Genomic DNA, 22,839 nt, shown 5'->3' with positions numbered 1-22,839 from the left:
GCTCAAGTGTTCCCCCATCATGGAGCAAATTCAATTTTAAGTGGCCGGACCTCTCTGGACTGCAGCAAACTGCCCAACAAGAACGACCCCAACTACCTGTGCATGGAGGCGCCCAACACGGCTCGGACGAGTCTCCGCGGGGCTCCAGCATGTTGCCCCCCATGTTCCGGCCCCAGCGGCCCAGCGGTGCCCACGACCTGCAGCAGCAGCAGCAGCAGCAGCAGCAGCAAGACGGCCCGGGCAGAGCGTCGTGCGAGAACCCGGGCAAGTTCCACCGCGTGGAGAAGAGCGCGTCGTGCGCGCCGCTCTGCACGCCCGGGGTGGACGTGTACTGGAGCGGGGATGACAAGAGGTTCGCCGTGCTCTGGATCGCCGTCTGGTCCGTCCTCTGCTTCTTCTCCAGCGCCTTCACCGTGCTCACCTTCCTCATCGACCCGCAGCGCTTCAAGTACCCCGAGAGGCCCATCATCTTCCTGTCCATGTGTTACTGCGTCTACTCGGTGGGCTACATCATCCGCCTCTTCTCGGGCGCCGAGAGCATCGCCTGCGACAGGGACAGCGGCCGGCTCTACGTCATCCAGGAGGGGCTGAGAGCACCGGCTGCACCATCGTCTTCCTGGTGCTCTATTACTTCGGGATGGCCAGTTCTCTGTGGTGGGTGATCCTGACCCTCACCTGGTTTCTGGCGGCGGGGAAGAAGTGGGGGCCACGAGGCCATCGAGGCCAACAGCAGCTATTTCACCTGGCAGCCTGGGCCATCCCGGCCGTGAAGACCATCATGATCCTGGTGATGAGGAGGGTGGCCGGGGACGAGCTGACGGGGCTGTGCTACGTGGGCAGCATGGATGTGAACGCCCTGACGGGCTTCGTGCTCGTTCCTTTGGCCTGTTACCTCATCATCGGCACTTCTTTCATCCTGTCCGGCTTCGTGGCCCTTTTTCACATCAGGAGGGTGATGAAAACGGGTGGGGAGAACACAGACAAGCTGGAGAAGCTCATGGTGAGGATTGGGGTCTTCTCAGTCTTGTACACAGTGCCTGCAACCTGTGTGATAGCTTGTTATTTTTACGAGAGGCTCAACATGGATTATTGGAAAGTTGTGGCAACTCAGCAGAAATGCAAGATGAACAACCAGACTAAAAATCTGGACTGCATGATGAATAACTCTATACCGGCGGTAGAGATTTTTATGGTGAAAATTTTTATGTTATTAGTGGTGGGCATCACCAGTGGCATGTGGATCTGGACTTCCAAGACTCTCCAGTCTTGGCAAAACGTTTGTAGCCGGAGGTTAAAGAAGAGGAGTAGGAGAAAACCCGCCAGTGTCATCACGAGCAGTGGGATCTACAAAAAACCCCAACACCCACAGAAAACCCACCTGGCGAAATACGAATCGACGTTACAGCCGCCCACCTGTGTGTGAGTGAGCAGGTTTTGGGAAAGGCTTGTCTCTCACCTCACAGACTCCTCACAAGTAGCAGTCAGGAATTAAAACATGAATGGTGCTCTTTTTTCCTTTTTTTTTTTTTTTTTTTTTTTTTCTTTTTTTTGGGGTCAGAACGGTTTAAAATCTCTTAAGGCACAAAAATTGTATCGTGCTGAATTCAGGAGCCGGTGAAAATCCGAAGGTAAAACCTGCTCACGGAAATGTTTTCAGTGAAAGGAATATTGTGAATTAAACCAGTCTGTTCTGTTACTAATTCCTAGTTAAGGATTACATCCACCCCATCCCTCAGATTAAACAAAACCCGACATGAAAACAAAACCAAACACGACAACCGACACTTATTTAACTTTTTTTCCTGTAGCTGGGCTGGGTTTTCTGCAGCTCTCTCGGGTAAGGAGGTCCAGTGGAGTTTAGAAGGGCCGGTTCTCAGTGAGCCTTGTCTCTGCATCCTGGGCGAGGATGTTTTCTGGGAAAAAAACCTCCCTGCTCACTTTAAACCCCTTCCCAACTCCTCTCAGCCCTCTGTGCCTAAAAACAGGCTCAAATCTATAATTCTCACCGATATTCTTTCACCAAAAGAGAAACTTCCTGCGCCAGACACAAACTTTGTGAATAAGAATAATGTGCAATACATTTTTTTTTCTCTCTCTCTCTCCCCTTACCGTGACATGAAAAGAGAAACAAGTATTTTGCTGTACATAAAGACAACAAAAGAAATCTCTTAACAAAAGAACTAAGAGCTCTAGTCCTCAGAAACCCTTTAGTGTTACATTTTGTGGCTTTTTAATGGAAATCAAGCCAATGTTATACACGTTTGGACTGATCTGTGCAAAAAAAAAAAAAAAAAAAAAAAAAAAAAAAGAAAAAAAAAAAAAGGGAGAGGGGGATCAATTCAAAGAGACCCAAAGGGCTTATTGACTCTTTCTATTGTTAAACAAATTCTCAGTATGAATAGATCAAGAAGCACTAGATTATTCTGCAAAGGGAAGCTTTGTATAGAGTGATACTCTTTGCTGTGCTGGGGGTGCACAGTTCTGGGTTTGTGTATATTTGTAAGATACGATTATTTTTCACGCTCCGCTATTTTATTAAAAAAAAAAAATAAAATATGTCCTTTAGTTTGATAATTTTTTTGTGCGTTCTAAACTTTCTCTGATGTGCTTCGCAGATAATTAAAACTAGTTTTTTGGGGAAAAAGCACGCTTTGAATATAATAGTCGCAGGCAAGTATAAAAAAATATTCACTGGAAAGAAATGGCAAAGTGAAATGAAATAATGGATTTTGGAGGATTCTGTGAACCTCTGAGGGGACTGAATGGGCTTTGGTGATGTAAAAAGCTGCTGATGTGGAGCAGGGCCGTGTTTACAAAGCGCTGAGATTACAACAATGATCCCGGGTTAACACCCCTGGCAGAGCTGCAGGGGCTGTGCTCGGCATGTTAAACACCGCTGCCTCCCCTGGCACAGCTGGAACCCGCTCAGTCCCTACCCCTGGGGGGTTTTCCCCTTCCTAACCCCACTGAAAGTGTCAGCCTTTGTGGGGAGGTTTAGGGGAGCCCAGGAAGTGCCAATGCAGGATTTCAGTGCTGCTCCAGGGGAGTTACCCCAGGAAAGCTCAGATTGTAAATGTATTTACAAGGAGTTCTTAGTTTTCCCCTTCCTAACCCCACTGAAAGTACCAGCCTTTGTGGGAAGGTTTAGGGGAGCCCAGGAAATGCCAATGCAGGATTTCAGTGCTGCTCCAGGAAAGCTCAAATTGTAAATGTATTTACAAGAAGTTTTTAGTTTTCCCCTTCCTAACCCCACTGAAAGTACCAGCCTTTGTGGGAGGTTTAGGGGAGCCCGGGAAGTGCCAATGCAGGATTTGAATGCTGCTCCAGGGGAGTTATCCAGGAAAACTCAAATTGTAAATACAATTTTCAATAAGTTCTTAGTTTTCCCCTTTCTAACATTGTTGAAACTATCAGCCTTTGTGAGAAGGTTTAGGGGATCCTGGAAAGTGCCAATGCAGGATTTCAGTGCTGCTCCAGGGGAGTTACCCCAGGAAAAGTCAAATTGTAAATACAATTTTCAAGAAGTTCTTAGTTTTTCCCTATCTAACCCCACTGAAAGTGTCAGCCTTTGTGGGGAAACTTAGGGGAGCCCGGGAAATGCCAACGCAGGATTTCAGTGCTGCTCCAGGGGAGTTATCCAGGAAAACTCAAATTGTAAATGCATTTTCAAGAAGTTCTTAGTTTTCCCCTTTCTAACATTGTTGAAACTATCAGCCTTTGTGGGAAGGTTTAGGGGGGCCCAGGAAGTGCCAACACAGGATTTGAATGCTGCTTCAGGGGAATTACCTAGGAAAGCTCAAATTGTAAATACAATTTTCAAGGAGTTCTTAGTTTTCCCCTTTCTGACATCGTTGAAAGTGTCAGCCTTTGTGGGGAGGTTTGGGGGAGCCCGGGAAGTGCCAATGCAGGATTTCAGTGCTGCTCCAGGGGAGTTATCCAGGAAAACTCAAATTGTAAATACCATTTTCAATAAGTTCTTGGTGGAGCATGGTTTTGTGTGAAGCTGAAGTTTTCCCTGCAGTTTCCCAGGTGATGGTCAGGCTGGGCAGGGATAGCACCTCACTCTCCCAGCCAGGCTGCTCTAGAAAATCTTTGTCAGGGATTTCATCACAGAAAATAAATACAGGTCTTGATGGGCTCAGGGAGAGTGAGGATCCTTGTGGCAGTCATGTTGTGGCTGGGAATTTTCCAACAAAAGCTCCTTTGGTCGTGGTGGTCTGGTGTTTCAGCTTATCTGTGCAGTGTGACAGATAAATTCTCTGTGCCTTTTTGTAACTCCTTTTAAGTGTTCCCAGCAGTGAGGAGGGACCTGAGTGGCAGAAATGATCCTGCAGGTGTTATCAGTAATCTTCGTGTCTAAAGTGCACATAGATAAAGCGGCTTTGGAGAGAAGATTTTTCTTCTGAGGAAGAGAAAAATATCTTTTTTGCTCTTTTGTGCCAGTGCTTGACACAGGGCTTTGGGATGCCCTGGAAGTTAATCCTGTCAGAGGACATTGTGCTGCAGCCAAACTGGGACATGGCCCTAAACAAATCCACTTCTGAAACTCCTGAACTGATGCCTGTGCATCTGTCTATGCTCTGGTTAAATCAGTGGCATTAAATCCTGAGAAATACAGAGTTTTTAAATGGCCTGTGCATTGCAGATTGCTGCAGGACAGCCTCAGGAGTGGGTTTTGTTTGTGTGTGTCACCTCCCCAGGAGCATTTGTGCCTCCCAGGAAATTCCCAGCTGACAGGAGGGTCAGTGCTGGCCTCACCAGGACAGGTTTGTGCAGGGAATGGGGCCAGGCTTCCCTCCAACCTGCTCCAGTCCCTGGGATGAGCAGCTCACTGGTTTTCTGGGTTATAGAGAATGGTTTGCTTTTATTGCTGGTAATGAATCCTTAGAGCCTGCTCTCAGGGTCCTGGAAAAGAAAAAAAGTGCAGATGGATGTTGAGCAGTGGCTGAGTTCTGCTGCCACTCTGAGTTTGTTCACTTGGCAGCTCAGGGGATGCAGGGCACACACACAGAGTGCAGGGCACACACACAGAGTGCAGGGCACACACACAGAGTGCAGGGCACACACAGAGGGATGCAGGGCACACACACAGAGAGTGCAGGGCACACACACAGAATGCAGGGCACACACACAGAGTGCAGGGCACACACACAGAGGGTGCAGGGCACACACAGAGAGGATGCAGGGCACACACACACAGAGTGCAGGGCACACACACAGAATGCAGGGCACACACACAGAGAAGGTGCAGGGCACACACAGAGAGGATGCAGGGCACACACACAGAGAGTGCAGGGCACACACACACAGAGGGTGCAGGGCACACACACAGAGAAGGTGCAGGGCACACACAGAGAGGATGCAGGGCACACACAGAGGGTGCAGGGCACACACAGAGGATGCAGGGCACACACACAGAGGGTGCAGGGCACACACACAGAATGCAGGGCACACACACAGAGGATGCAGGGCACACACACAGAGGGTGCAGGGCACACACACAGAGGGTGCAGGGCACACACACAGAATGCAGGGCACACACACAGAGAAGGTGCAGGGCACACACACACACAGGATGCAGGGCACACACACAGAGAAGGTGCAGGGCACACACACACACAGAATGCAGGGCACACACACAGAGGATGCAGGGCACACACACAGAGGGTGCAGGGCACACACACAGAATGCAGGGCACACACACAGAGGGATGCAGGGCACACACACAGAATGCAGGGCACACACACAGAGGATGCAGGGCACACACACAGAGGATGCAGGGCACACACACAGAGGGATGCAGGGCACACACACAGAGAAGGTGCAGGGCACACACACACACAGGATGCAGGGCACACACACAGAGGGTGCAGGGCACACACACAGAATGCAGGGCACACACAGAGGGTGCAGGGCACACACAGAGAGGATGCAGGGCACACACACAGAAGGTGCAGGGCACACACACAGAATGCAGGGCACACACAGAGGGTGCAGGGCACACACAGAGGGTGCAGGGCACACACACAGAAGGTGCAGGGCACACACACACAGGGGATGCAGGGCACACACAGAGGGTGCAGGGCACACACAGAGGGTGCAGGGCACACACACAGAGGGTGCAGGGCACACACAGAGAGGATGCAGGGCACACACACAGAAGGTGCAGGGCACACACACAGAATGCAGGGCACACACAGAGGGTGCAGGGCACACACAGAGGGTGCAGGGCACACACACAGAGGGTGCAGGGCACACACAGAAGGTGCAGGGCACACACACAGAATGCAGGGCACACACACAGAGTGCAGGGCACACACACAGAGTGCAGGGCACACACAGAGGGATGCAGGGCACACACACAGAGGGTGCAGGGCACACACAGAGGGTGCAGGGCACACACAGAGGGTGCAGGGCACACACAGAGAGGATGCAGGGCACACACACAGAGGGTGCAGGGCACACACAGAGGGTGCAGGGCACACACAGAGAGGATGCAGGGCACACACACAGAGAAGGTGCAGGGCACACACACAGAATGCAGGGCACACACAGAGGGTGCAGGGCACACACAGAGGGTGCAGGGCACACACACACACAGGATGCAGGGCACACACACACAGGATGCAGGGCACACACACAGGGTTCAGGACAGGCTGAGGGGATGTGAGGGGCTCAGCCCAGGAATGTTCACATCCCTAATCAGGTTCTGCCCAAACAGCATTTCCCAGGGCTGTTGTTGTGCAGCCATTATTGACATCTGGCTGTCAGCCCCTGGCTCAGGGAGCAGGAACAGCCCAGGAACAGTGTCTGACACAGCCCCAGCCAGCCCTGCCCGCGAGGGGATGGCTCTGTAATGATGGGGCTGTTCCTGCTCAGGTGGGCTTTTGATGGCAGGTGGTCTCCAGGAGCAGATGGCCTCAAAGGACCAGCCCCAGCGTGTTCGAGTCGAAACCATTTACACATTTCTTAAAAAAAAAAAAAAAAAAAAAAAAAAATCTGAAATGTTATCCCGGTGTAATGTTTTTAAGTATTTCAGATGGAGTAGCCAAGTTATTAACAGTGACAGATGATAAATCAGGGCATCCTTTAAAAGGTGGGTGATGGTGATTATGTGGTCCTGGAGGCTGCTTTGATCAGAAGTGACAGCCCTGTAAGGTCTGTGCCACTCAATCCTCCCTGAAGGGAGATCAGCACCTGTTTGCACTTTGAGGCTCCTCTACCTCCCACTGCCTTCCAGCACTATTTCATCTTTTTTAACACACTTGATGTTGATTAGCTTTAAGCAAAGTCATTATTCATTTACAAAACACTCCTTGATGGGGCTGGCTCTGAACTGGATTTCAGGGGCCGTGTTTGTGCTGGAGCAGTTAAGGAGGTATCAGCATCCCCTTTGCAAAGCCATATTTCCATGCAGCCACAAGTTACAATCAGCCCGAGGGCTGATATCAACACGGTTTCCATTTATTTTTTGGTTCAGACAACAGTCCATGTTGCCCTTGGATCTGTTCAGCCCTTCCTGCTGCACCTTCACACGTTTATCCAGCAGAGCCACAGGATCAGCTCTGTGGAACAAACAGGTCCTGCTTTGCCAGATCCCATTTTAGCTCAGTAAATCCTGCTCCAAACAGCCTTAGGGCCTGCCTGGGAAGTGCAGTGGATAGTTCCAGAAAACAGCACAACGAGGCTTTGGCTTCACTGAGGGTTTACAGCACTCACAGCACTGAGTGCCCGTGATTATTTCATGTTTGAATTCCAGAATTTGGTGGGTGCAGAGTGAATTCCAGGATTTGGCCAGTGCAGAATGAATTCCAGGATTTGGTCAGTACAGAATGAATTCCAGGATTTGGCCAGTGCAGAGTGAATTCCAGGATTTGGTCAGTGCAGAATGAATTCCAGGATTTGGTCAGTACAGAATGAATTCCAGGATTTGGTCAGTGCAGAATGAATTCCAGGATTTGGCCAGTGCAGAGTGAACTCCAGGATTTGCCCGTCCTTGGCATCTTCAGTGAAACACACAAACGAGATTTTACAAGTGCTCCCATCACCAGGGACAGCACAGACCAGGCTCTGCTCAGTGTTTGGGAGGGTCTGACACACCAGGGGCTGTGCTGGTGCAGGGGAGCAGCTTGGGCTCGGTGCTGAGACAGGAACATCAAGAGTGCGCCGAATTTTATGTTTCTTTTCACACTCCATAACAGCTCTTCAAGGAGATCCTTTGCGTATCTAACGAGGAGAGCTGTGGGAAAGGGGCTGGTGAGTGGTGAGTGCTGTGGGGTTGTCTTTGATAGAGAATTTCACAGGAAAGTAAACACCGAGTGGGTATGGACGGAGAGAGGAGAAACTGTGATCTGTGAGCTCCTCCAGGAAATACGGGGAAAGGGGAAAGGGGAAAGGGGAAAGGGGAAAGGGGGAAGGAAAGGAAAGGAAAGGAAAGGAAAGGAAAGGAAAGGAAAGGAAAGGAAAGGAAAGGAAAGGAAAGGAAAGGAAAGGAAAGGAAAGGAAAGGAAAGGAAAGGAAAGGAAAGGAAAGGAAAGGAAAGGAAAGGAAAGGAAAGGAAAGGAAAGGAAAGGAAAGGAAAGGAAAGGAAAGGAAAGGAAAGGAAAGGAAAGGAAAGGAAAGGAAAGGAAAGGAAAGGAAAGGAAAGGAAAGGAAAGGAAAGGGAGAATTGAGCACAGGGAGTGAACAGGAAGGAGACACTGACACCAGAGCCATGGGAGGGGAGGAAGGAGAAAACACCTCGAGGGAGTTGGCATTGTTTAAATCCCGAGGCACAAACTCAAGTGCTGATTTTTGCACATTAATCTGATCTGAGGCCCAGGAGTTTGGGCTCTGACCCCCAGCTCTCCTCACAGGTACAGAAAGGCATCCCTGGCTATCCTGGGTATCAATATTTGGGATGGAATCTGATTATTTACCCTACGCACAGTTTCTGACACAATTGGAAGAGTATCACAGCCTGACAACTCTTGATAAACTGCACTTGCCAGTGGATGGTTTTTGAAACAAACCACGGTGCAGTGGCAAGAGGAGGTTTGAGGAATAATCAAATTCAGAATTCCAGCCATTACTGGTTTTGTTAATTAACTTATCCGGGGCAACAGGTTCTCCTGCATATTTCTTTGAAAAATCCACCCTTGGAGCCCGCAGAGTCTGGACTGTGGAGGGGTGTATTCCACAGCCCTTTGATCAGCTCTGAAAACTCCTCAAAGCCCTTCATTTGCAGGAGATGATAAAACCAAATTTCAGGCGGAAGGCAGAAAAAAAAATAAAATAAAATAAAATAAGTCCTTTACTCCAGCGGTGGCAGTGCCAGTTTGTGGCTCTGTCTGTGTTTTGGGGCAGTTGGGAGCGATTTTTAGGGCAGATTCTCTGTGGGTTTGCAGCCCCTGTTGATGTCCCTGTCCTTCAAGTGACCACCCTTTGCTGTTCCCACCTCCCGGGTCAATGGGGACTCCTGGGCCCATCCAGAGCATCCAAGAGCTGCTGTTTGAGATGCAGCCCTGAGTTAGTGCCCGTGTCCCCAGCAGGGTTCAGGGTCTCTGGGGTTTCTGGGGTTCTGCTGCCCCGTTTGGTGTGTTTGACACGGGCAGACACAGACACAGCCCGGCCTTTAAAAACGGCAACCAAAACAAACAGCTTGGGCTTGTTTATATAACAAAAAGCTCCTTGGCCTTGCAGGAGGTTTCCTTTTGAAATGTGCGATTGTTTCTGGTCCTGTCGAGAGAGGATCTGCCTGTTCTGGAGCTCAGCCCCTTGTTCTGCACATGCACCAAAAGGCCACATTTCTGTAAATGAGATCCCTTCCTTCCACAATGTCAAAAAAACCAGACCAATCTATTTTTTCCCAATGTAGTATTTCTGAAGCACCAGTGCCAGCTCTGCAGCTGATGTGGACAAGTGCAGAATGTGCTGTGAGTGATGTAGGAGTGCACAATTCACCCCATAGACCCACAGTCAGTGCAGTGACACTTCATGCACTTCATGCACTTGTTTGCTCATTTTATCTATTCAAAACCACGCAGGACTCACACAGTTGTAGTCTGTGAGGAGTGTCTGTGTATGTAAATGACAGAGTGTCCTTTTCTGTCGTCACAGTCCAGCAATACATAAAACTCTCCCCGTGTGGACTGAGCACGTTGATTTTTCAAGCCAGTAAATCGTATTTCAAGGCAGGCCTAATCTTATAGATTTGTACTTTAAACAGGCAAGCAGCACTTGAAGAAACTGTGTAGTCAGTTGTTTTATGGTTTGGTGTTTTGGGGTTTTTTTACAAGGAAAAAAATTATCATTTTGGTTAATTAATACCACAGCTTTGGGATCCATCACAGCTTTGGGACACCTCACAGCTTTGGGATCCACCTCAGCTTTGGGACACCCCACAGATTTGGGATCTTATGGTAGCATATGGAATTCCCACATTCTATAAAATACAACATGTCAGTGCGTGATCAGAATTTTATTTCCTTATTTTATAATTGTTCATAAAAACGTGTCTCTGGTGAGGTTTGGGAGCAGCCAAACTTCCTGTCACGGGCAATAAAAACAACAGATACTGTCTGTGGCAGTGGGATTGCAACACCCCCAGTTCAGCATTTCATGGAACAATTATTGCACCTCAGCCTCAGCTGTTACAGGACAACTTCTCTTTGTTGATCATTTCTTCTGCCAATGCACAGTTACCCCACAGCCCAGAGATTCTGCATTACAGTCACACCTTTTTGCTGGAGGGGTTTGATCCATCTGCCAAACCCCAGCGTTTTCCTTAGATTATCTAAGAAATCTCCCTCAGGAATTTCAGTCTGTGCTCTGCCCAGCTCCTAAAAAATCAGACAACTACAAAGGGGATTTGAGGCAGCTGATACCATCAGCACAGTAAATCATCCTCGTAAAGAAAATAATAAACCATGAGACAACTTTACAAATTCTATTTTGCCTCTTGATCCCCCAGTAGGAATCTCTAAAACACGTTGGGAATGAGGTGGCCACAGATTATTTTATTGAAATGCTGTGGGTTATTTGAGGGATTTGAAGAAAAACTAAGTTGTTTTTGTTTGGCACAGGCTGTGATTGGTCACTGTGCTTTGGGAGTGCCTGAAATGGCAAAGACACCATTACTGGAAAAGCATCTTTTCCTGTCACTTGGGAGTTTTGTCAGTGAGAAAAAGGGAAAAAAGGACCCATATTTCTGTTTTTCCTTTAAACTGCCCCACCTGTGAATTAGGCTGTGGTTATAGGACACAAAATGAGCGACACATACAGAGTCAGGTCATTGGGGTAAAAAGAGGGAAGTTTATTTTCTTACTTTGTTTTATATAGATTTTGGACAATGACCAGGGATTGGAGGATGAGGTTTCCACCTCCTCAACCCCACTGGTCAAACTAGAAACCCATCAATTGTCCCTCCTCAAGAGAGGAATAAAAACAATCACTTTGTTTACACAAAAACCTGTGAGAAACTCCACTACAAAAACTCAAACATCAGAAGGCTGAAAAAACCCCAAGGTGACTTTAGCCCACACACCTTGGTGAGCACAGCAGGGTCAGGAGAGGCTGGGCTGAGTGGGGTGAAAATAACTGCAAAAATCAGCTTTGGCTCCCCAGAGGAGCCTCCATGGGCACAGCAGGGCAGGGAGAGCTCAGCCCGTACAGTGAATTAACTAACACTGGGTGTCACCTCCAGGGAGGAGCAGGCTCTGCTGGGCTGGGATTGCACAAGGAGGGAGCAGTGTCACCACGCCTGGGGTGAGCACCGGGCAGGAGGGGTGGTTACAGCTCTGAAATCACTGCCCAGGATGTGTCAGCCTTGCCTGCAGCTCCAGCACCATCCCAGCTCACACCCTTCCCTGCCTCTTTGCTCCACCCAAGTTTCCTTCACCCAGCTCCTCTTCCCCTGGTGGCTCCTGGAGCCTCCCACCTCCTGCTGCCTTCCCTCCCAGCCATCCCTGCCCTGCACACCATGGCTGAGTCCATCAGCAGCTGTTGGAGTCCAGGACATCCCTTTGGATGAGCTGGGACCCAATAAAGGGAATTTGAGCCCTGGGCAGGGGGTGTGGAGCTGCTCCAGGGGGTTGGAGACCTTGGCACAGCCCAGGAAGACACTGAGTTTGATCTCAGCCCATGGGAGAAACTTCCAGCATTAAGAGAGGAATTGCAAATCACCAGGAAGTGAAAACAGTAGTTTAGCACAGTAGAACGTACAAAATTCAGTAGTTTTAGGGTTTTAGAATAGAGGTAAATGGGGGACAAGATGGTGGGATTTGGGTGGTGCCTCGTGTCCCTCTCCTTCTCCCCCGCCCTCCATCCCCTGGGGTGGTGATGGCACAGGGCAGTGACAGTGGGTTGGGTCAGAGCAGAAATGACCCTTTCAGTGTGAGCCCTGGGCATTGGTGTGAAATTGTAAATACCCCACCCGTGGTTATCTGTATAAATGTGAGGTGATGTCCCATCAATGGTCAGTCCCCTCATGTCCCAGCCCTGCCCAGACCTCGGCTGGGAGCGGAGAAAACTCTGTGATATCAAATAATAAACAACTCGAGAAACCAGAAAACAAGGCCTTGAAGACTCCGCTTCTTTGTACCAACACGACTCGGGGCTTTTAGAGGGCCAAGGACTTTAACAACCTGAATCTGGGGTGAGAAAACCAACCCGATCAGCAGCAGCAATAATCAATATTCTGCAGCAGCAATAATCAATATTCTGATCAGTTAACTGTGCAGGGAGGACAAAGGGCAGCCCCAGATGAACCAGCCAAGGTGAGCAAACCCAGCAGAGCTGGGGGAGCAAACCTGGCCCCAGCTGCTCTGGCTGCTGTGCTGAGTGAGGCTGTTGGTAGAAAAAGAGAGATTTTTTCATCCTGGAAACAGAACAAGTTCATGGTCAGAGGACAGGACTGTGAGGTGGATTTTTCACCTGGTTGTTTTCACATTTACAGCTCTCCCCAATGGGCTTGAAAGGCTTATTTAGGTTTATTTTACAAACCTAAATTTAAGGTTTATTTTAAACAAATTCAAGTTCATTAAGGTTTATTTTATTTAAGGTTTATTTTTTCACAAACATCATGGTGTGTGGGTTCTCACTAAGTGTAAAGGACAGAAAGGATGTTTGTCCATTTTGATGTACATTTTGACTACTTTTTTTTTTGCCTCAGGGGTAATCAAACCTCACTGAAAAACACCTTGTTTGGATATTATTACTTTTCCATTTGGAGTGACTATTATAAACCCATGAGTATTATTTTTTAAACCCATGAGTATTATTTCGTTGTTGTTATTTTGCTGTTTTGGGTGAGATTTTTAACTCTTACAAAAAGAAAATCCCCCTCCAATCCAAACTAAAATCCCATCCCATCCCTCTGACAGCACTTTGCCCAAAACCTCTGGCTTTTCTTTTCCTGCAGACAGAGTGGAGTGTAAATATTGTCATCTTCAGGCTGTGCAAGGTGAACTCTAATTTTTACCTTGTTTTTGTCTCTAGTTCATCACAACCAAGCCCTGTGGAAAGCCCAGAATTTCTCTGTGCATCTCTCCAAACCCCCTTTTCCATCTCCTGTGAAGCCCTGGGGGTTGCCCCAGCCCAGGGGTGTCAAAGCCATGCCCAAGCCTGGCTGATGAGTCTGTGATGTTCCCACACCCAGAGTGGGGCTGATTTCCTGATTTGGGCTCAGGAAAACAGGAATTTTCTCTGCTTCAACTGGCACAGTTGTTTAGATTTTTTTTTTCCCCCTCTCCTGTATGTTCAAGACACACTTGCTGGAGTCATCCAACACACACAGTGATGGGGAGAGGCACTAATTACTCCTAATAAACCTCATCTCTTCTATTCCCTCTCCAAGTGAGGAGTCCCTCAGGCCTCAGTTTCCCCGTGTGGCACTGGGAGGTGTCTGGGAATGTGGGGAGTGGATTTGCTGACTCTGACACTCTGCTCCAGTGAAAACCTCCTGTGAGACAACTGCTGGAGCCACACACTGATCACTGCACTGAGCTGTGCAGCCAAACAATTGATCTGCTTCTCTTTGGATTAAAAGGAGCTCTGCAGATAAAATCTGTTGGCTTTGAATTCAGATGATACAGAATTTAACAGGGCAGGGTGGAGCACTGAGTCAGCAGCACTCAGCTCTGTCCTGCAGTGGAAACCTTCAGCATTTCTCTGATATCTGAAATTATGACAATCTCTGTCCTGCAGTGGAAACCTTCAGCATTTCTCTGATATCTGAAATTATGGCAACCTCTGTCCTGCAGTGGAAACCATCATTTCCCTGATATCTGGAGAGGGGCACCCTGCAAAAAAGACACAAAGTTGAGCAATCTGCATTTCACCCTCCATCCAGGACAGAAAAAAGACACAAGATGAGGAATCTGCATTTCACCCTGATATCTGAAATATGGCAACCTCTGTCCCTGCACACAGGTGGAAATCTCTAATTCCCTGATTTCCTCTGTGACACCCCAGAACAGAAGGTGGCCCAGCCCACACCAGGGAAGCTCCAGGCCCCCAGTGCTGGGATTTCCTGCCCAGGCACCCCCAGGAGAGCTCTCAGCACCACAGAAATGCAGGTGGAGGTGCAAAGATTCCCTAATTACAGGTGCAGGCAGGGAATTTGGTTGGTGACTGAATTGCAGATTCAGAAGTGAGCTCCTGGAGATGCTGGGAGAGTGTTTCTGGTTTTTTTCTCTGAAAATGGAATTTGTTCAGCCCCACAGACACCCCAGTTGCCCCTGAGACCTTGGACAAACTGTCCTGGGTGAGGCTTTTTCTGTTCCTGCACTTCCCACCCAGAATTATCTGCCTCAAAGTGCATCTTCTGCATCTCCAAGAACGAACACTGACCTCATTCTAGGGAATATAACTTATGTTTTTCCTATTCCCTCTCTGTACAACACAGATTCCTTTTGGGCTTTGATGGATTAAGGGAGCAATATCTCTCCTTTTCATCATTCTTAATAATGAATAATAAAAATTCTCTACATCGTCCATGTTCTAAAGAGCTGAGCACTTCACACAAGTATTTGTTAAACAAGGTTTTTCTGGCAGGTAATTTTTTGTTGGTTTTATCCACATTAATATTTCATCTGCCAGGTGATTTCTCAATTAATGGGGCATTATGCAGTGCACATAAATAATACTGGGTTTCAATTATTCAGAAAAAAAAATGAAAAAAAGAGAAAGGCAAAGAGGTAAAACCAAAGGATATTCAACTGATGAAAAGCTTCATTGATTTTGCAGGAGATTCCCCAATTTTCATCACCTGAACATTTCACTCCAAAACACTTCAATGAATTTTTCATGTGGTTTACTTTGAAAGGAGACACTTACAAATTGCACAGAATATTCTGCTTGCTTTTTTTTTTTTTTTTTTTTTTTTTTCCTGGCTCACTGATCTCCACAGCAAATGCACCAGTTGCACAGTTAAATAAATAATGTTATTTTTAACTGCCAGTCCTCCCCAGCAGCTGGGGCTGTGTGAGGTGAGCAGGAGGATTGTCTCCTCTTGGTGCATCATCACTGTGATTAAAGCCTCGGTGCAGGATCCAGCTTTCACTCCTAGCCCTGTTCCACTTGATCTCATCAGCACTTGAAAGGTTCTTTTGCAATTAATGATTTTGCATAAGCAGAAATAATTGTGCTGCGATGGGCAGGGAGGTGGCAGTGCTGGTGTTGCGTGGCTGAAACAGAAATCACCACCTGCTTCAATTCCCATTTCTTCTTTCTTTAACCAGAATGTTGAGTTTTCACTTGTTTTTTTTTGTTTATCTCTTACAAAGGAAGGTCCCCTCCTGTCCAAGCTGGAATCTCCACACTGGTTTCTGATGATCACCTACAAACTTTGATGATGTTCTTTTTTCTTTCATCCTTACCAACCTTTGGGTGAACAACTTGAATTTTATTTCTGCCTTGCTTTTCCTCCGTGGATCATCACATCCAAGTTGTGTGTGCTGGTTTCTCCTTGTGCTTGCAGAGCACAGCTAAAATCCCTTTTTTCTGCCCTGGATCAGGGGTGAAATGCAGATTGCTCATCTTTGGGTCTTTTTTCTGCCCTGGATAGAGGGTGAAATGCAGATTGCTCATCTTGTGTTTTTTCTGCCCTGGATCATGGGTGAAACACAGATTCCTCATTTTTTCTGCCCTGGATGGAGGGTGAAATGCGGATTGCTCAACTTTGTGTCTTTTTTGCAGGGTACCCTCTCCAGCCCTGCCAACACTCCCAGGGCTCTTCATGGACTGTATTACCCAACACCTTTCACCCTCCAGCTGGGCTGTCCTACCCACAACTGCTCCTGCTGATGGCACCTTGAGCACTTAATTATTATTTTTGAGCCGAGCCCCTTTGGCTTTGTTGGCGTGACTTCTGTGAGCAGGTGGAGCATCTCTGAAACATCTCCTAAGTAATTGCACTATAATCCCTTTAATACTCTGAAAAATAACACTCTGAAAACCCTCTCCTGTGCCGTAGTGTCTGTGCACAAACACTGGTGGTGTTTAACTTTATGATTTATGATTGCTGCTTGTTGTGAGGGCCAAGACCAGCTTCCTGGGGTTTTCCTGCCCATCGAGTCCCTGGGGAAAGAACCCTCAGGGGGTTTTATGTGCTGGGTCAGTGCCAAGTGTGTCCAGATCCATCACCAAGGCTCATGGGCACAACTGCAGCGCCAATAACGCCTGGTTATGATTGTTCAGGGTGGCAGTGTGACAAGTGCATTGTGCTTTCTAAGCCGGGCAATCAAACCTTCAGGTTCAGGATATCAGCTCTCTGCCCTTGGCTTGTGAAAGAATTATTGTATCTGCCTTACAGAAGCACTCAGGTGCATCCTTCCCTTCCTGGCTCCCTCTGAAGTGTTGGCTGTGTTTCTGACTCATAACCGCACTCCATCACGTTAAATGCCTTTTTCAGAAGTGACAGCCCCTAATAGCTCTTCCCCCATTGTCCCGGCCTGGGCCCCATTGGGATCTGGGAGTTTTAAAAACACTTTGAAAATCCCCCCCTTTGTCCCGGGACTTTAACCCTGTTCACATTTGGTAACAAACCCTTAGGTACGATCCAAATATCAACTGTGAAAAGCTGTAAAAATGCTCACAGCTGTGTGAGTCTTCAGGTTTTGTTCCCTCTTGATTAAATATTTGGGGATTTTTTTTTTTTTTTGCTTAACATTCATTAATGCCAAAAAAAAAAAAGCCTTTGATCTTTCCTCCATGAGGGCGTGGAATCTGCCTTTTGTTGGCCAGCACTGAGGCCAAACAGGTACTGAGTTACTCCTGATTGCACAGCCAAACCTCTTTAGCAGAAGAAAAAGATATTTTGTTTACTCTGCCTAGATCTGCGCTAGCAGTCAGGTGCGTTTTATTTATAAATTTATAATAATTTATAATAAAAATAATGAAATATAATAAATAATTTATTTATTTTAAAAATTTATAAAATTTTGGCAGAGAGTGCTCGGTGCAGCCTCCGAGGTGGCAGGATGAGCACCCTGAATAAAAAGCTCCCAAAGTAAGGAACAGCCACTGAGCAGAAAACAATTGATAGGAAACTTTTCCTGCCCTTGTGGGGCCACAGATGTGCACTGGAAGGTTCTGAGTCAATGCCTCTTTCCACCCCCTGCACTGCTGGTCAGTGTTTTCACACAGGACCCTGCAATGCCCCTTTCCACCCCCTGCACTGCTGGTCAGTGTTTTCACACAGGACCCTGCACTGCTGGTCAGTGTTTTCACACAGGACCCTGCACTGCCCCTTTCCACCCCCTGCACTGCTGGTCAGTGTTTTCACACAGGACCCTGCACTGCTGGTCAGTGTGTTCACACAGGACCCTGCACTGCCCCTTTCCACCCCCTGCACTGCTGGTCAGTGTGTTCACGCAGGACCCTGCACTGCCCCTTTTCATCCCCTGCACTGCTGGTCAGTGTGTTCACACAGGACCCTGCACTGCTGGTCAGTGTGTTCACACAGGACCCTGCACTGCCCCTTTCCACCCCCTGCACTGCTGGTCAGTGTGTTCACGCAGGACCCTGCACTGCCCCTTTTCATCCCCTGCACTGCTGGTCAGTGTGTTCACACAGGACCCTGCACTGCTGGTCAGTGTTTTCACACAGGACCCTGCAATGCTGGTCAGTGTTTTCACACAGCTCCTCCTTCCACTCCCTGCACTGCTGGTCAGCACTTTCACACAGGTCCCTGCAATGCTCCTTTCCTCCCCTGCACTGCTGGTCAGTGTTTTCACACAGCTCCTCCTTCCACTCCCTGCACTGGTGGTCAGCACTTTCACACAGGTCCCTGCAATGCCCCTTTCCTCCCCTGCACTGCTGGTCAGTGTTTTCACACAACTCCTCTTTCCACCCCCTGCACTGCTGGTCAGCACTTTCTCACAGCTCCCCTGCACCACTCAGCAGTTCCACGGCCAGGAATGAGGAATATTTGTATTTATTTCCCCTGGTTTTGCTGGTGCTGCACAGAGCTGCCTGTACCAGCACAGAATAAATAAATAAACTCTCTCAGCCTGGAAGGGATGAGCACCCACACAATGGGAGCCACTCCAGGAGCTGAGCTCACTGCCCTGACACAGGCACTCACTCCCTGACAGGGAAAGGGATGTGGAGCTTTGCCGGGGCACAAAGCTCAGGATCACACTCTGCAGGGCCATTCAGAGCCCCAGGAGAGGATGCTGGCTGAATTCCTGAGCCTCTCCAGCTCCTTTGTTGGATGCAAACGGCCCTTTGATGACACAGTCCCTGCACCAGGGAAGGGAACCGCGGCTCTTTCTTGAGTTACTTGCAAGTTCTTCAAACAAAACTCTTTTTTTTTTTCTTTTTTTAATTTTTTTTTTTTTATTTTATTTTTGCCTTCACACACAGTTACCCTGTGGTTCTGTGTCCTGTTAGAGCAGATTGCAGAAATCCTCATTCCCTCACTCTTGGCCCCTTTATTATTTTATTTTCTTCTGAGTCACTGATTTATTTTGGTCACATCCCAAAGCAGAACTGAGACATTTTCTGGTTTAAAAATAGCAACTGAGAGAGGGGGGGGAAAAAATTAGAAGCGAGGTTTGTTTTTCATTGGTTTTGCTTTCAAAATTGCTTCAAGGTCCGGTCCAGAGCAAACCCTGAATCAGCAGAAGGGGGTGGGTGGTGATAAGTGATGAACACACAGAAATTAGTGGCTGCTGCAAAGGGAAAGCAGGAACTCTGCTCTGGAATTGTGGTGGGACAGAAATGCAGCTGCATTCACGGCCTGGTGCTGCCACGCTTGGGAATTGTCCTCTGGAGGATGCTTTGGTAATGATTTTAGAATTGTTGACCAGAATTTTTTGGTAATGATTTTAAGAATTTTTGACCAGAATTTTTCAATAATAATTTTAAAAATTGTTCACCAGAATTTTTTGGTAATGATTTTAAGAATTGTTTGCCAGAATTTTTCAATAATAATTTCAAGAATCATTGACCAGAATTTTTCAGTAATGATTTCAGAATTGTTTACCAAAATTTTTCAGTCGTAATTTCAAGAATCATTGACCAGAATTTTTCAGTAATGACTTTAAGAATTGTTTGCCAGAATTTTTCAATAATAATTTTAAGAATTGTGAACCAGAACTTTTCAGTAATAATTTTAAGAATTGTTGACCAGAATTTTTCAATAATAATTTTAAGAAATTTTTACCAGAATTTTTCTGTAATAATTTCAAGAATTGTGGACCAGAATTTTTCCGTGATGATTTCAAGAATTTGTTTCAGTGGATGGTTCCCATTTTTGCCCTCTGCCACAATGAGTGCCTGTGGACAATTCACCAACAACTCAGCAGCAACAATATTATGGGTATGGAAAGACTGAGGAAAGGGGTTATAGAAGGGAAGGTAAAGAAATAGGTGATGTCTGAAAAAACAAAGGGGAGTAGGGTGATTATGGATGAGAAATAGAGGGAGTAAATTCTCCCTTCACATTCCAGATCCATTCACCTTCCCCATTCTCTACCCAGAGATGTGGAAATAAATGTGTTTAATCTCCTGCTCCCATTCACGTTGCAGCAGCACCTCTGAGTCTCAGCTCTGTCTCAAGACATCTCTGTGCTAACACAGGCCAAAAAGACTCTCCCTGCCCTAAATATTTTTTTTTTCTGACTGGTACAATGTGGTGTTAGCGGGGCTTTGCAGCCACAAGAATCAGCTGTAAAAAGGATGTTAAATCTAGGCCACTGCAAAAGGATCTAGTGAAATAAGGGGAGGGATGGGAGAGGAAGGAAAGGGAGACAGTAAAGATTATCACTGGGAAAATATGTCCCACTTTTGAGGGTTTTCTTCCTTGCACTCCATCCAGAACAGGGCACAGGTGAGGATGAACCACAGCACAAAAACTGGCACCAGGACAATGTGAAAAAACTCAGGCAAAGGGTTTGTGAGAGTATCAATGTCAGGGCTGCAGCCAGAAGTGTTCAGTGGGATTGGGGGGGTTAAAGGCAGGGTTTGTCCTGCCTGACAGAGGGAACAAAGGGAGGGCACCAGAGCCTGCTCTCCTGCTCACTGGTGGCAGGACAAAACAGGATTTGGCACCAGCAGGCTGGGCTGTTCCATCAGTGCCATTCCTGCCTCTCCCAACTGTCCTGGGTGTTCCAGCAGTTCCATCTGTGCCATTCCTGCCTCTACTGGGTGTCCCAGCAGTTCCAGCTGTACCATTCCTGCCTTTTCCAGCAGTTCCAGCATTTCCAGCAGTGCCATTCCTGCCTCTCCCAGCAGTTCCAGCAGTTCCATCAGTGCCCATCCTGCCTCTCCCGGGTGTCCCAGGTGTCCCATCAGTTCCCATTCCAGCCTCTCACAGCAGTTCCAGCAGTGCCATTCAAGCCTCTCCCAGCTGTTCCATCAGTTCCATCACTTCCCATTCCAGGCTCTTCCCGACTGTCCCAGCAGTCCCATCAGTTCCCATTCCAGGCTCTCCTGGCTCTCCCATCAGTCCTATCAGTCCCATTCCAGCCTCTCTGGCAGCCCAGTCCATGCCCATCCCTGTCCATGCCCAGTCCATGCCCATCCCTGTCCATGCCCAGTCCATGCCCATCCCAGTCCATGCCCATCCCTGTCCATGCCCATCCCAGTCCATGCCCATCCCTGTCCATGCCCAGTCCATGCCCAGCCCTGTCCATGCTCAGCCCTGTCCATGGCCAGCCCAGTCCATGCCCATCCCTGTCCATGCCCAGTCCATGCCCAGCCCTGTCCATGCCCAGTCCATGCCCAGTCCATGCCCAGCCCAGTCCATGCCCAGTCCATGCCCATCCCTGTCCATGCCCAGTCCATGCCCAGTCCATGCCCAGCCCAGTCCATGCCCTGTCCATGCCCATCCCTGTCCATGCCCAGTCCATGCCCAGCCCAGTCCATGCCCTGTCCATGCCCATCCCTGTCCATGCCCAGCCCAGTCCATGCCCAGCCCAGTCCATGCCCAGTCCATGCACAGCCCTGTCCATGCCCATCCCAGTCCATGCCCAACCCTGTCCATGCCCAGCCCAGTCCATGCCCAGTCCATGCCCAGTCCATGCCCAGCCTGTCCATGCCCTGTCCATGCCCAGCCCAGTCCATGCCCATCCCTGTCCATGCCCAGTCCATGCCCAGCCCAGTCCATGCCCAGCCCGGCAGGGCCGCAGCGCTGCGCTGGGAGCAGATGCCGGGTGAGTTATGAAGTGTCACATTCAATTCAGCCTGACAAGAACGAGTTAATGGAGGAGCCGCCTGACAATGGCAGACAGGGAAATAAAAGACGCCCTGAATCCACTTTTCCTTGTCCCCCTTGTTCTCCCAGACAGCGCTCCTGGCACAACACAGAGCACCCCGTTCATTCACTCCCTGATAAAGCCGCTCCCTCTGGGAAGGCACGGCTCCTTCATGGATATAGAGTGACTTATTCAGCCACAAAGGGAAACCTCTTCCTTCCTTTAAATTGTTCGCAGACTCCCAAAGCAGCTACTGACGGTGACCTACATATTGCTGGCTACTTTTCTCCTAATGGCATTGAAAAACCCAGATAACAATCTTGTTTTTTCAAGAGCTTAAGATCTTATTGCTTCCATCCCTTTTTTTTTTTTTTTTTTTTTTTTTTCCTTTTTTTTTTCCTGCCAACTAAAACTCGGGGTTATATTGTGCTTGTGTGAAAATTTTAGACAGTGCTCGACCCGGGTTATGATCTCTGTATTTGTGGTTATAAATACAAATTAGCAGGTTTAATAAGCCAGACAGAGAGCACCAGACAAAGCTGGTCTTCAGTTTTATCAATGGAAAGGCAGAAATCTTGGACTCAGACCAGGAAGTTCACTGCAAAATTGAATAACTCAGAGTAGGTTTTCGCCTTCTAGTCAAGCTTGGATGGAATTGTGGGGTTTTCTTGTCGTGTCTTGAGCTGATTTTAAGTCACATAGATTTGTGTCGTTGGTTTGCAGGTTCCTCCCTCTCTTCCACCTTCCCAAAGTGCAGCCCCAGGTTGTTCTGAGAAGTGCTGGAGGAGTGGCTGTGCCCCAGACCACTGTCCTGCAGGAGTCCCTGTGTACAGGATTTATTTCATATTTAAATAGGACTTTGAGAGAATTGAGAGAATTTTGTGCATGTTTGAAATTGAATTTATGGGCACGAATTTGGAAGTGTGTGTGTTGTCATATGCACATTCTCCCTCTGCACCCAAGGGGTTTTATGATTTAAATGAGGGTTTAGACAGTCAGAATTTCCACAGACCCTTAGATTTAGCTGGAATTGCAGCGAGGCAAAGAGCAGCAGAATGCAGGAACAGGAATGTCTCGTCCTGGAAGTTTTCTCCATTCCTCCTACTGCAGAATTTTCTTTGAAAGACAATTTCCTTAATGGCAAGTTCCACTTTAACTT

At 48.0% G+C, this 22,839-nt stretch overlaps 2 protein-coding genes across 2 annotated transcripts in view; one reads left to right on the top strand and one right to left on the bottom strand.

Moving 5' to 3' along the window:
- FZD10 (frizzled class receptor 10) overlaps positions 1 to 2,574 on the top strand; it is a gene marked incomplete at its 5' end in the record, with an annotated part of 5,502 nt that extends 2,928 nt beyond the window's left edge. The window contains 7 exon segments of the mRNA XM_083874178.1: positions 8 to 28; positions 30 to 50; positions 52 to 115; positions 118 to 585; positions 588 to 703; positions 705 to 735; positions 738 to 2,574. Of these exon segments, the coding sequence (XP_083730304.1) occupies positions 8 to 28; positions 30 to 50; positions 52 to 115; positions 118 to 585; positions 588 to 703; positions 705 to 735; positions 738 to 1,423 (1,407 nt within the window). The 3' untranslated portion in view covers positions 1,424 to 2,574.
- Positions 1 to 22,839, bottom strand: part of RIMBP2 (RIMS binding protein 2) — a 269,166-nt gene that overhangs the window by 143,662 nt on the left and 102,665 nt on the right. The gene's annotated exons all lie outside the window — the stretch shown is intronic.

This window comes from Zosterops lateralis (assembly GCF_965231275.1).
Source record: "Zosterops lateralis genome assembly, chromosome: 17".
Taxonomy (NCBI): domain Eukaryota; kingdom Metazoa; phylum Chordata; class Aves; order Passeriformes; family Zosteropidae; genus Zosterops; species Zosterops lateralis.
The sequence above is the reverse complement of the archived record's forward strand: the minus strand, read 5'-3'. Positions and strand labels throughout refer to the sequence as shown.